The sequence below is a fragment of the Fukomys damarensis genome, unplaced genomic scaffold (genome assembly GCF_012274545.1).
Source record: "Fukomys damarensis isolate Sample0158 unplaced genomic scaffold, DMR_v1.0_HiC HiC_scaffold_27, whole genome shotgun sequence".
In the NCBI taxonomy this organism is placed as follows: Eukaryota; Metazoa; Chordata; class Mammalia; order Rodentia; family Bathyergidae; genus Fukomys; species Fukomys damarensis.
The window spans coordinates 24,266,824-24,280,112 of NW_022900939.1; the positions used below are offsets into that span (position 1 = coordinate 24,266,824).

At 59.2% G+C, this 13,289-nt stretch overlaps 1 protein-coding gene across 1 annotated transcript in view; it reads right to left on the reverse strand.

The window, feature by feature from the left end:
• Positions 1–2,210: 2,210 nt before the first annotated feature.
• Ccdc88b (coiled-coil domain containing 88B) overlaps positions 2,211–13,289 on the reverse strand; it is a 14,228-nt gene continuing 3,149 nt past the window's right edge. The window contains 17 exon segments of the mRNA XM_010636074.1: positions 2,211–2,354; positions 3,358–3,420; positions 3,537–3,743; positions 4,425–4,591; positions 4,789–4,887; positions 5,039–5,184; positions 5,297–5,483; positions 5,595–5,738; positions 6,080–6,336; positions 6,745–6,885; positions 6,956–7,051; positions 7,428–7,545; positions 7,612–7,739; positions 11,122–12,270; positions 12,346–12,482; positions 12,610–12,718; positions 12,865–13,165. Of these exon segments, the coding sequence (XP_010634376.1) occupies positions 2,299–2,354; positions 3,358–3,420; positions 3,537–3,743; positions 4,425–4,591; positions 4,789–4,887; positions 5,039–5,184; positions 5,297–5,483; positions 5,595–5,738; positions 6,080–6,336; positions 6,745–6,885; positions 6,956–7,051; positions 7,428–7,545; positions 7,612–7,739; positions 11,122–12,270; positions 12,346–12,482; positions 12,610–12,718; positions 12,865–13,165 (3,505 nt within the window). The 3' untranslated portion in view covers positions 2,211–2,298.

Sequence of the window (13,289 nt, forward strand, 5' to 3'; positions counted from 1 at the left end):
GCTTCCTGGTGCCGCCTCTGGGGCCGAGCAGGAGCCCGGCACCGCCTCCCAGCTCCCCGCCCCGTGAGGTCTGAGTCAAGCGGCTGGGACGTGATAGTGAAGCGCTTCGGGTGGGCAAACTGCGGCAGGGTGGCCCTGTCTCCTGAGCCAGGCCGAGCATCCAGGATGTGCAGAGACCCAAATCGACCTTCCCCGGAGCTGGAGAAGCCCTGTGTGAGCCTTGTCGCTGCGGCTGGGGCTGCGCCCAAAGCCAGGTGTCCGCCCCAGGCCTGCAGCCCTCGGTGTGAAGGCTCAGGCCCCAACCCAGCAAGGCTTGCCCACCCAGGCTTTCACACAGCCCCTCCCCCAGGGCCAGCCCTGGGGCAGCCGAGCCTCCTCTCTTCAATTGTCTTGACCACCAGTGAAAGGAGCGACCTAGTGCAAGTCACAAGCCACTCCCTCCTTTCGGGATCCCTCCCTGAAGCTGCACATAAAAGGTTTCTGTTTCCCCTTGAGAGAGGCATCCCCTGCCAGGTGCTGCCCACACCACCTCCCTCGGCGCCTCTTACTCCCGCCCTGGCTCTGACTCTCCAAGATGGGCTGGCTGAAAATAATGAAAATAGGCTCAAAACGGAATGTCAGCCAGGCATGGTGGCGCACGCCTGTAATCCCAGCACTCAGGAGGCTGAGGCAGGAGGATCCCTGCGAGTTCGAGACCAGCTTGGGCTACATAGTCAGTTCCAGGTCAGTCTCAACTACATAGTGAGACCCTGTCTCAAGAAAAAAAAAAAAAAAGGAATGTCATATGAGAGGTTAAAGAAAATGTAGTTTTTCTATACAGTGGAGTACTACTCTGCCATGAAGGATGAGCTTCAGACATTCAGCTACATGGATGGACCCTGAGACCATGCTCCTAAGTGAAACAAATTGGACACACAGTTTAAACACCACATTGTTTCTCCAGTGTGAGAAAATGAAAGTGGAAATAAAGACTGAAATGTGTAATGGATTTCGGGAAACGGGAAGAGAGTGTTCACATGGGAAGGGAACAAGGGAGGAGGGAGGAAGGAAGGAAGGGACAAGAAAAAAGTGGAAATAGAAGGAAAAATGGAAACAAAGCTTCTGTACATAGGGAGGGGAGGGAGACTGAGCGGGGAAGGGGATAAAATAAAATCTATATCTCAAAAAAAAAGGAATATCAGAGACTCACAGGGGAGTCCTCTCCCATCAGGGCCCCCAGCCCCAGCTGGCCTGTCCTCCAGGGTCCACCAGCAGGGCTGGGCAGCCATCTGAGCCCCTGCCCAGGCCTATGGAAGGGGGCTGTCAGCCCCTTGGCCTCCTGGAGGTTCAGGGGAGCAGGAGGGAGGAAGGCTGCCGCAGGTCACCTGAGGGAGGCGGGACTGGCCACACCTCCCAGCTCAGCCCACCCCAAAGTTAGCGGCCTCACCTCAGCTCCAGGCAGCCCCACCCACCTGGGTGGCCCCAGGTGACCTGACTCACATCCTGCTACCTAGCCTAATTGTCCCCCTTCTCAGGCATCCCTCCCACCTCTTGTGGCAGACCCTGGCACTAGGTGCCGCCTGCCACCTGTGAGAGCCCGGGGGAAGGGTTCTGCCCCAAAGGAGTTGGGGAGAGAAGTTGAGGAAGCAGGAAGATGTGGAGGAGGAAACAAGGGCCAGACTCCAGGCCCCACCCGCTGCTGGCTTCCCAACCCGTCGTTCCCCTCCCACCCCAAGGTACACCAGCCTTGAGTGAACCTGATCAGCCATCAAATGCCCTTTGCTGTTCTGTCTAGGTAGCAGCCTCTGGCCAAGAGTCTTGGGTCAGTGTCGTGACACCTCCAGGAGCCTGGATGCAGCCAGTAGACACAGCACAGATTTGGGTGGTTGCATCCCAGCTTTATTCTCCTGTCCCTTGAGTCCCAGCTAAGGGACTCAAGCAGTCCAGGCCATACTCCCACTCCCCAGGGAATGGGTCTTGGCTCTGAATCTGGACCGGACAGGGTGAATTCTTGCCCACTGCAGACAACCTTCTTCAGCATGGGGATCCCCCAGATACTGCCTCCTCGGTAATGGCTGAACAGCAGAGCCAGGGCCCCAAGAAGGAGCCAGTCGTGGGGACCCTCCAGCCCCTCTGTCCACAAGTTGGTCCAAGCTCCATCCAAGGTCCCCAGTGTGGGTAGTGGAGGACCTGGGAACCCAGGCCTCTTTGTCCAAGGAGTCCTCCTGGATGCCCTGGTCCCCTGAGCTCTTGAGCTGCCCGGGGCCTCTGCTAATACTCCAGCGGCGGGAGAGCTGAACTCCCATGGTCCCCACCACATCACTGGCTGAGGGATGGGGTGAGGGGACGTTTCTCCGGTTCCTGCTCCTTGAGGCCTGCAGGGAAAGGCTCAGCTCAGGCCTCACAGCCACCAAGGTGGCAACATCCTACGGCTCCTGCTCACCCTCCAGTGCTCCTGAGCATAGTCACTCCCTAGCGTCCCAAGGCGGAGGGGCTTGTGAGGCTGAACGGCTGAGACAGGTCTGAACCAGCACGTGCTCACATATGAAATGACCACCGAACCAAGACTTAATGTGGAAAAATGTCAGATGTCTCACTGGCGACTTTCAACACTGACTACACGATGAAATGGCAATCACTTAAGCATATTGAGGTGAATAAGATACATTATTTCTGGGTGTGGTGGCACACCCCTATATCCCCAGTGCTTGCAGGCTGAGGCAGGAGGATCACGGAAAGTTCAAGGCCAGCCTGGACTACGTAGTGAGTTCAAGGCCAGCCTGGACTACATAACAAGACCCTGTCCAAAAAATAAACAAACAAGGGCCGGGGATTTAGCTCAGTCGTTCTGGTGCCTGCCTCAGAAGTACAAGGGCCCAAGTTGGATCCCCGGTACCAAATAAATAAATAAGACAAGTTATCAAGATGCATTTTACCTATTGTCTTTCACCCCACTTTTTCTTCTAAGTACTGGAAACTGAAGTCTGGGCCTTCTCACTGAGTGAAATCCCTAGACCAGTTTTATTTTTTGAGATAAGGTCTCAATCATTTGCTAAATTGTACAGGCTGGTCCCAAACTTGTGATTTTCCAGCTTCCGCTTCCTAGAATACTGGAGTTACAGGTGTCTGCCACCCTACTGGACTTTGTTTCCTTTCGCTGATGAGGCTACTAGAAAAGTCAAATTGTACTTTTTTTAGGCAAGGCTGTGGCAGGCTCTGATTGTTTGTTTGCCGTGTGACCCCCAACCCCAGCATGTCCTTGCTGTGTCTCAAATAGCACACCACTTGGTACTTGGTCTAAGATCGCCGTCTGATGAAAGGTGGGCGGATGGGGACCCAGGAAGGATAGGTACCGCTGCTCCCCCAGACCCCACTCACTCTCTCGGTCGGCATCTGCTTCACGTTCCTCGAGGGTTTCAGCTGAGCCATCCCATTCCACACCTGATGGACACAAAGCAGCCACTGGGCCCGGGGACCAGGGCAGGGACAGACACAGGATGGGAAGGAAGCTCCCTCACCCAAGATGATGGGCCCACAGGGAGCGGCGGGCTCTTCACCTTTGCTGTGGGTGCTAGGTGCTCCCAGGGGGCCTGGACGGCGCTGTCGGAATCTCTGACGGGGCGTGTCCCCGGGGCTAAAGGACTCGGAGCTTCTCCCCGGGGGCAGCCGGGAACTGAGTTTCCGCCGCTGCCCGCCGCCAGCCAGGGTCTCTCGCAGGCAGAGGGAGCTCTGCGCCCGACGCATGGGTGCTGGGGAAGGGACCCCTGCAAGAGGCGCACATCCGGGGGGTGTTGGGGTGCAGGGAGGGGCCCCCAGCAGCGGGCTGTGAGTGACGGTACACGGGATCTGGGAGAGAGGTGCAAAGCGGGGGGGAGGCGGCAGGGGGGCAGAGGCAGCCCCCCGCAAGAATGGGCTCTGTGCTGACTCGGACACTGACTCACTGTGTGACCTTGGGCAAGACACCTGCCCTTAGAGGCGCACATCCGGGGGGTGTTGGGGTGCAGGGAGGGGCCCCCAGCAGCGGGCTGTGAGTGACGGTACACGGGATCTGGGAGAGAGGTGCAAAGCGGGGGGGAGGCGGCAGGGGGGCAGAGGCAGCCCCCCGCAAGAATGGGCTCTGTGCTGACTCGGACACTGACTCACTGTGTGACCTTGGGCAAGACACCTGCCCTTCCTGGGTCTCAGTTTCCTCATCTGCTGCTAGGATAGATGCCCTCTTCCTGCCACTCCCAGGCCCCAGCCTCTGCCATGTATGAGGTAGGACTGGGTTGGTGGCAGCACGGCTAAGAGGAAGGTGCCAGTGAGAGGGTCCCTTCAGGGCCCAGGCTAAGGAGCTGCTGAAAGCATCTGGGCAGGCAGAGGCACAGGCACAGCCAGGCAGAGAGGCACAGGCCAAAGGTGCACGGGGGAACATAGAGAAGGCAGACCCTGGCCCCCAGACCCACCTGTCCCGTCTGCTTCCCTGCCCTCAGGGAGCTCCGTCTTTGGGGGGCCCCCCAGGTTCTCGGTGCTGCCAGCCCCATCGGCCCCCAGGCGTGGCCCCCCGTGAGGGGCCCCCTCCCGCCAGGGCCGCATCAGCCTCTTCACCTTGTCTGCCAGCCAGCTGCCCTTCCTGGGGGCAAGAGGGCACAAGAGAAGGTCAGGACAGGGAGGAAGGAGAGGAGGGTTGTGTCAGAGATTGCAAAGACCAGGCCGACGCTCCCTGAGGCCTGTGCCTGAGCTAGGCCAGGGGACACAGGGGAGGGGGCACGGACAGGGTCTCAGCCAAGACCCTGGAGCTGGAAGGGGGGAGTTTGGCGGGGTCCTCACTTGGTCCGGGGCAGGGGCCCAGGCTCCAGCACTCGGTACTGGTCCATGATCTTTTCTACCAGCTTCTGCTTCTCACGGCGAAGAGCATTAAGCTGGTCTCTGGTGGGAGGGGAAGAAAGGGGTGGACATGAGGCCCAGGGTGGCCAGGCTGGGCAACCTTGCTGCAGGTGTGACCAACCAGTGCTAGTCAGCCCCACTGGTTTTCCTGGGACCTCCCGGGGCGCCTAGGGGGATGCCCTGGCCTACTCACAGGTACTCGCGCTGCTCCCGATGCAGGTGATCCCGGCTCTCCAGACTGCGCTCCAACAGCTCCCTGTTCTCCCGGCTCAGAGCCTGCACCTCGGCCAGCAACTGCCGGTTCTCCTCCTCCTGGGCACTCCGCAGCTCTGTCAGCAGCTGAAGGTATTGGCACCAGGCGAGGATGAGCTGGCTCATGAAGACCTGGGCCACTGTCCCCAGACACCCTCCGCTCAGCCGCCCTAGGCGCCCACCTGCCCCACCATCGCACCTCACATTGTGTGGCCAGCCGGCAGGCGCTCAGGTCCAGCTGCTGGTTGGCCTCACGCAGCTGCTGGCTCTGCACCTCCAGCTGTGCCCTCTCCAGCTCCAGCCTGGCCAGCCGCCCCTTCAGCTCCCCACGCTCACCCTGCAGCTCCCCACGTTCCCGAGACACCTCCGCCAGCAGCACCTGAGCCCTTGGGGTCAAAGACAGCTGTTCTCCCAGAGCCAGGGAACCCGCACCAGAGACGAACAGAGCCAACCCACTTCAGGTGGGACCACTGAGTGCCAGCCTGAGGGGTAAGTACCTGTCGTGCTCACTCTGCAGCCTCCGCAGCTCTTCCTCCATGCCCCGTTGCCGGTGTCCGTCCTGCATCAGGCGCTCACGTTCCGCCAACAGAGCCACCTCCTGGGCCTCCACATTGGCCCTTTGGGCCTGCAGCTGCTCATGCCTGGTGGGCAAGGGACCAGGATGAGCAAGGGACCAAGAGGACTGCGGGGCCCCAGACCACAGCAAATGGGTGCTGGGATGCCTGAACCCAGGGATCTGTCATCTCCTGAGCATGAATTGCGCAAGGCAAAGCTATAGGGCAAAAGGCCATGGCAGGTGCCACTACTGCCAACAGGAGAGCCTCCCTAGAAGTGCGGTGGTCCAGACCCCCAGGATAGTACAGCAGTGCAGGGGTGTCACAGAAAGGGTCTGGCTGTGGCGATGTGATGCTTCCAGGTGGGTCAGAGCCACTGAGGGATCCCGGTCCAGGTAAGTGGGTACAGGGAATTGGGGGAGGCTCACCGGCCCTGCAGTTCCCTGTGGGCCAGCTCCAATGTCCGCATGTTGGCCTTGAGGTCACGGTGCCGGCCCAGCAGTACCTCCAGCTCGGCCTCCTGCCGCCGCTGCAGCTGTACCAAGGCCTCGTGGTCCCGCAGCAGGGCTTGCTGCTGCCCTCTTGCCTCCTCATGGGCCTGCCGTGCTGCGGAAACCTCTGCCTCCAGCACCCCCAGCTTCTGATGCAGTTCCTGGCCTTGCAGCTCCAGCACAGACTTCTCGGCCTGGGAAGAGGAGAGAGTGGGGACTTCAGGAGGTGGGGACCCCAGGCCCAAAAAGTAGGCAAAGGGCAGAGGGCAGAGGACAAGGGGAGAGCTGCAGAGAAGCAGGGGGATAGGGAAAAGCAGCTGAAGGCCAAGGCAGTGGACAAGGGGAGGAGAGAGCCAGGGTGGGGCCTAGTGGTGCCAGGCTGTGTGGGGGAGGGCAGGAGGCCCAGGGCAGAGACGGACAGATGGGGCTGGGGCTGGAGGAGGGGTGAAGGCTGGGGTGACTGGGGTCAGAGGAGAGGGGTAAATGTGTCTAGGGATCAGAAGTGGGGCAGCTGGCTGGGAGCTAGGGTGGGGCAATGGCACAAAACGACAACAAAAGGGCAACGGGGGGTGAGTAGGAAACAGGCACCAGCTGCTACCCACCTGTAGGTGGCTACTGTGCTCCTGTGCCCGCTGACTCTGCAGCAGCAGCTCCTGGGCCCGGTCCTGCAGGCTCCCCAGCTTCCCCTCCAGGTGCTGCAGCTGTCCCTGCAGAGCCGCCTTCTCAGCCACCAACGTTGCATTCTGTCCGGAACGTGAGGTCAGCAGTGGCCAGGCAGCCCCCCGCCGCCCGCACCCCCACAGCCACACTCACACTGCGCTCCACCTCGATGAGCCGGCTGCCCTGGGCCGCTGTAGTCTGTGACTCACGGTGCCCCTCAGGAGTCAGCCCCACAGGGCCCTGGCGCAGCTGCAAGGACAGGTCTGGGAGGTCATTTGGGAAGGTAGCAGTGGCTTGGGGATGGCACAGGGATCCATGCCGGTGAACCAGACCCCTTCAATGGGGCATCAGAAACAGTAACTGGGCCACTAGGAGGCAGTAGAGCCAGAGCCAAAGATGCAGAGCAGCCACCAAAAGCAGAGGTTCCGTCCGTCCTTTGAGATCAGACCCCGAGACAGCCACCCAACTGACTGACTCTCCAGAGTGCTCCCTCCAAAAGCCCCAGAGGGTATGTGATTCAAGCAGCTAGCCAAGGATTCAGGAACAAAGAAGGGCACAGGCAGCCTCAGATGTGAGCTTCAGGCTGCAGGAGAGACAGGCGAATTCCAGTTCCTGCCAACCTCACCTGGAGCAGCTCCTCTTCAAGCTTCAGCGCCCTGCTCTTGAGCTCCATCAGCGCTTCCTCCTTGCTGCTGGCCGCAGCTTTCAGCTCAGCCTCTAGTCGCTGCTCCAGACCCTGGTACCTGCCAGGAGAAGTGTTGGCACCCAGCCTCTCCCTTTCCTTCACCACCCCTGGGCACAACTCCAACCTCTGCTGCTGGTTCTCTTGTTCCTGAAGAAACTTCTGGCGCTCTTGGGCTGCCTGCTCCAGCTCCTGCTGCAGATGCTCCAGCCGGGACCCCAGCTCTTGGCCCCGTACCGTGGCCTTCTCTAGTTCCTGAGGGCAGGCAGAGCAGGCTCAGGGGGCTGGCATGACCCTCCACCCTCCTGAGGCAGAGGAGGGCTGGAGTCAGGCCTGAGCATGAGACATTGGATTTTTGTCCCTTCTGTCCTTTCTTGGCCACCCAGAATTTTCTTCTTCTTCTCATTTTGAGGCAGGGTTTTGCTAAGTCACTCAGTTGCTCAGACTGGGCTCAAACTCAGAATGCTCCTGCCTCGGCCTCCCACAGTACTGAGATTACAGGTATGTGCCACCACACCCAGTTATCTTTAACTCTTTGAGTCTCTACTCCCCCACCTATGAAATGGGAGCAAAGACTGCCTATGTCAGGCAGGGCGTGAAGGCGGCCCCTGGGCCAAGTCAGAGGTAACACTTGGCAAGCATCTTCACCTCTCTAAGGCCATAGCTCCTCCTGTGCCCAGGGACAGAGAACCGTGCCCTACGGGGCATCACATCAGCCCTGTGGGAGCAACAGGGGCCCAGTGGAGTTAGGCCTAAAGAGCATCCTTCACCACACGGGGCCAGCCTTGGTGTGCTGGCAGAACAGGAACTTGGGGATCGCAGGCCTAACCACAGTGGAGGCCAAGAGGGGACAGGGATAGGTCAAGGACTTGATTTTTGGCAGTTGGGACACACCATTTTGGAGGGAGGGGTGCTGGTTCTTTCAGGCCTGTGCCCACCCAGGAAGTAGACCAAACCATTCTGACACATGGGGCCCTGGCAAGATGAAGCCACAGGAAGGGCGACACTGACCTGCCACATCTTGCTCCTGAAAACCAAGCCTACAAGCCTCTACTGTTGAAGGATCATCTTGGCTGAACAACCCTACCAGCCTTGTTCTAGGAAAATGCTCTTCCTGATACACACGGCCTTGGCCTGTTGCTAAAAAACTACAAGTCCCACAAGGCACTGCTGCCTGGCCAGCCACCAACAGTCACTGGGGCCTGAGAGCAGCTGCACTAGGGAGAAAGGTTGTAGGAGAAAAGCCGGGCATGGCGGTGCACACCTGTAATCCCAGCATTTGGTAGGCTGAGGCAGTAGGATCACTGTGAGTTCGAGACCAACCTGGGCTACATAATGAGTTCCAGGTCAGTCTCAACTACATAGTGAGACCCTGTCTCAAAAAAAAAAAAAAAAAAAAAAAAAAGAAAGGAAAAAAAACCATTCTGACACATGGGGCCCTGGCAAGATGAAGCCACAGGAAGGGCGACACTGACCTGCCACATCTTGCTCCTGAAAACCAAGCCTACAAGCCTCTACTGTTGAAGGATCATCTTGGCTGAACAACCCTACCAGCCTTGTTCTAGGAAAATGCTCTTCCTGATACACACGGCCTTGGCCTGTTGCTAAAAAACTACAAGTCCCACAAGGCACTGCTGCCTGGCCAGCCACCAACAGTCACTGGGGCCTGAGAGCAGCTGCACTAGGGAGAAAGGTTGTAGGAGAAAAGCCGGGCATGGCGGTGCACACCTGTAATCCCAGCATTTGGTAGGCTGAGGCAGTAGGATCACTGTGAGTTCGAGACCAACCTGGGCTACATAATGAGTTCCAGGTCAGTCTCAACTACATAGTGAGACCCTGTCTCAAAAAAAAAAAAAAAAAGAAAGAAAGGAAGGAAGAAAGAAAGAAAGGTTTTAGGAGAAAGGAAGCAGCCCAGAGCCCTGCCCTGCCCCTGCTGGCCATGGCTGCAGCCCACAGGGCATCCTGGAAGCCCCTAGTTCCCTGACCTCCCAGCCAACCAGCAAGGCCTGTACCACACCCAGGCAGCACCAGGAACTGCTCTCAGCAGGAAATCCCACAAAATTCCCTCTGTCTCCAGCTTCTTCCACGCTCTGCGTCCTCTTCTGGCTCACCAGCCCTACCCTCTCTTTCCCCCGCCCAGGCATCCCTCTCTCCAGAAACCACACAGGAGGGGCCAAAACTGCACCAGGCTCTCTCCATTATCTTACAAGCTCTGGGAAGCAGGTATAGTTTTTATTCCAGTTTTACAGGTAAGGAAACCAGGACTCAGAGAGGTGAAGTAACTTGCTCCAAGCCACCCAGCTGAAAAGCAAATCTGGGATGTGATACATTTCCTTTGGCCTTATGGTATCTCTTGGTCACATCCTGCAGAGTGGACCCCAGGGACAGCCCTTTCCTCAACCTGTCACCTGCCAACTCACCTTCCTCAACCTCCCTTTCCCGAGGCTTCCTTGCACAAGGTGTAACCCAAGTGAACCCAACCATCTGGTGTTACCCACTGCTTGCCATCAGGAGGGGTCTGGGAAAGTCCTTCCTCCTCTCTGAATCTCAGCATACCTGTCCATGTAATGGCGGACCTGAAAGCCCGTGAATGCCAGGAAATACTGTTCCTTACCCATGAGGCCCTTACTCCCCACACTGCTACCCACTGGCTCCAATATGCTTCTGATGACCTTGTGGTAGCCCCAACTTCCCCTGAGGCATCTCTCAACACACACCTACTGCTAAACAAGCCCCAACTCCTTCCTCATGAAAGAAAGCAGGAACCCTACTTAATCTATCTCAGCCTCACCTCTCCAAGCCCCACCTCACACCCCTCCAGCTCATTCCTGGCTGTCTTTAACCCTTTGAGCCTCTACTCCACTCCGGCAGCCTTCCAGGTGAGCCACACCCTGAGTCCAAGGTGCCAGGCTGCCTGCTCACCGCCATGCATCCGAAGCCTGGTACAGGGCCTAGCATGGCCTGTAAAATAGGTGTGAATGGATGAAAACAAGTGGTCCAGGCCTTCTCTACCCTCTGTCACTGTCCCTGCCCATGCCAGCCTCACCTGCTACCTGCAGCGCTGCCTGCGCCTCCTGATGGCCCCAGGCTTCCAGACAATCAAGGTAACCCTCCTCAAACCCTGCCCCCAGAGGTCTGCCCACACCTAGCCTCACTGTTCCTGGGCCCCTTAAAGGCTTCATCCTTCTCCATCAACCCCACCAATGAAATCTTGGTCATTCTTCCTTGAAGTCTGCTGCCTCCACCTTCTTCCTCGGGCTCTTGTAGCATTTTGCCCCGAATGACCATTTCTTGGTCACTTACAGCATGCCTTGGTCCAACAGGAGCCAGCCCCTTTACGTCCTGATTGCCCCAGAGGCAGCTGGGAATGGCAACCTCATTTCACAGGTGCCACCAGCGCAGAGGCGAGTAAACTACTATAGCCAGAGTGCCACAATTGTACCTTCCCAGGCATCTTATCCCTCCCAAGGTCCACCCCATCACCAGCCACAGCCTGAGTCCTAGGGAGGCAGGGTGGACAGCCTCGCTTAGTGCTGAGCACTCAGTGACTACCAGTGGAATCCATAACCCCAAACCGCAGCAGCTACCCTGAGACCCCCATTTGCCACTGATCCTTGTGGCAAGAGCCCCAACCTACCTCACTGAGGGCCTGCTTCTCCTGGCGCTCCCGCTTGGCCTCCTCCAGGTGGCCTTGGCCCTGGCTCTCGAGTGCCTGTACCCGCTCCTCGGCAGCCTCTGCCCGAGCCCGAAGCCTGGGCCCCTCGCGTTCCCACTGCCTCCGCTCTCGACCTGCTGCAGCCAGGGCCTCTGCCAGCGCCTCTCGCTCCCGTGATGCAGCCTCCAGCTCCCGGCCAGCTGCCTCCACAGCTTCCCGCAGCCGAGTCTGCTCCTGGGCCTGGGCCTCCACCTCCTGATGGGCCTCAGCCTCTGCCCTACGTGCATGGGCCAGCTCCTCAGAGAGGCGGACTACCTCTGCACCCCTGGCTTCTAGCCTTCGGGCCTGGGCCTCCAGCTCAGCCTCCAGGGCCGTAGCCTCTGTCCTTAGCTGCACCAACTCCTCCCTGAGGGTGTCTTGCTCTGAGACACCACTACCCAGGGCTTGCTCTGAGATCGGCTCTTCCCAGGCTCCAACATCAGGGGCACCTTCAGAGGTCTGTTGTAACGGAGGGACTGGTTCTGTCACCATCCTCTCCAGCCTCTGTCCATGCCCTTGGGCCTCTGTTCGTCTGGTGGACTTGTCCAGACCCTGGCACACAGTCTCCTGCTTCTCCAGCAATACACAGAGGCTGATCTCTGAGGAACCCTGCTTGTGCTTGGGACCCTCCTTCCTTAGACCCTGGGCTTCAGGCATCAACTTCTTTTGAGGAGGCTGCATCTCCCCAGTCCCTCCTTTCAGCAACTGCTGCATCTCAGTTTTGATCTCTGGACCCTGATGAGGGACTACAGAAGTGGGTGATTGGAGAGTGGCTCCAGAGGTACCCTCCAGGGACCCCTGGGCCTTCATGCCAGCATCTGACTCTTGGGGGTTCAAGTGTGAGGTCTGGGGGGCTGGAGCAATTGCCTGGAAGGGCCTCTCTGTCACCTCTTGGTGTGAATCAGATGCTGGGGGAGTCTCAGATGATCCCTCCAGGCCTGAGTCTGATGCCGGAGGAGCCTGCTGGGGGTCTTGTTCCACCACGTGGCAAACCAAGCCCTGGGGGTTGTGGTCAGAGGCCAAGGGCATCCCGGGAGAGCCATCCAGTACCAGAAGCACGGACTCCCTGCTCTGCTCTTCCAGCAGGGGGAGCTGAGGGCACATGAGAGGGACAGTCAGGCCCAGGGAGGACAGGGAGGGGCCAGGTAAATGGTGGGCAGGACTCACCTGGCCACCTCTCTGCCTCTGCAACACCTGAAGCAGGCCTCGAAGCTCCTGATTCTCCCGCTCCAGGGTCCGCAGCTGCCCTGCCTCTGCCTCCCTCACCTCATCCTGCAGCGAGGGGGCTGCTCTGGGCAGGGGTGCTGCAAGTATGAGCGTCAGCATCTGCCTACACCCCCTGGCTCCCCACATACAGAGGATGAGGACCCAAGCCCTCTCTACCAGAGCTGCGGGAAGACACAGGCACCTCCACCCTAGAGCCCCACACACCCTCTGCAGGGGAGTCTGGGGGTGGCTCCAGACTGCGGGAGAGCTCCAGCTCCAGCTCCACGTTCTCTTCTGCAAGCTGGTTCACCTGATGCCGTAGAGAGTCCAGCTCCTGGGGGGTAGAGGGGCATAGTCAGCCCGGCCGTCCCCACTGTGGCCAGGCTAGGTGTGCAGACCACTGCAGACCACCGAGAGTAAAGGTAACGGGGATCCCCAGGGAACAGAGGGCATCTTGGGGTTGCACTCAGGCGACCTCACCGCATGCGCCTCGCCCAGCCGTGTGCGGAGCAGCAAATTCTCGCGCTGGGCCTCGTGTAGTCGGGCGCAGCGCTCTCGGGCAGCCTCCAGCTGCTCTTCCAGCAGAGCCTTCGAGGCCTCCAGGGTCCCGGAGAGCGCGCGCTCCTCCTTGTGGGAGAACAGGAAGAAGAACTTGGCCTGAGGTGTAAGGCAACCTGCGGGCCGTTCCAGCCCCTTGCCCTGGGCCGGCCAAGACCCTCCCTGCCTCCCTCACTGTCCGCCCTCAGCCTCCTCAAGATAGCCTGTCCCCAGAACACCGCCTCTCTGCGTGGACCCTCACCCAGCTTTCCCGGCCAGGACTGCTCCCCTCTCCCCAAAAAGCGAGACTCTCTCCACTCTGGGCCCTGCCCCGTCCCCTCCCGTGGGCCCGCCCTTCCGCGCCCCGC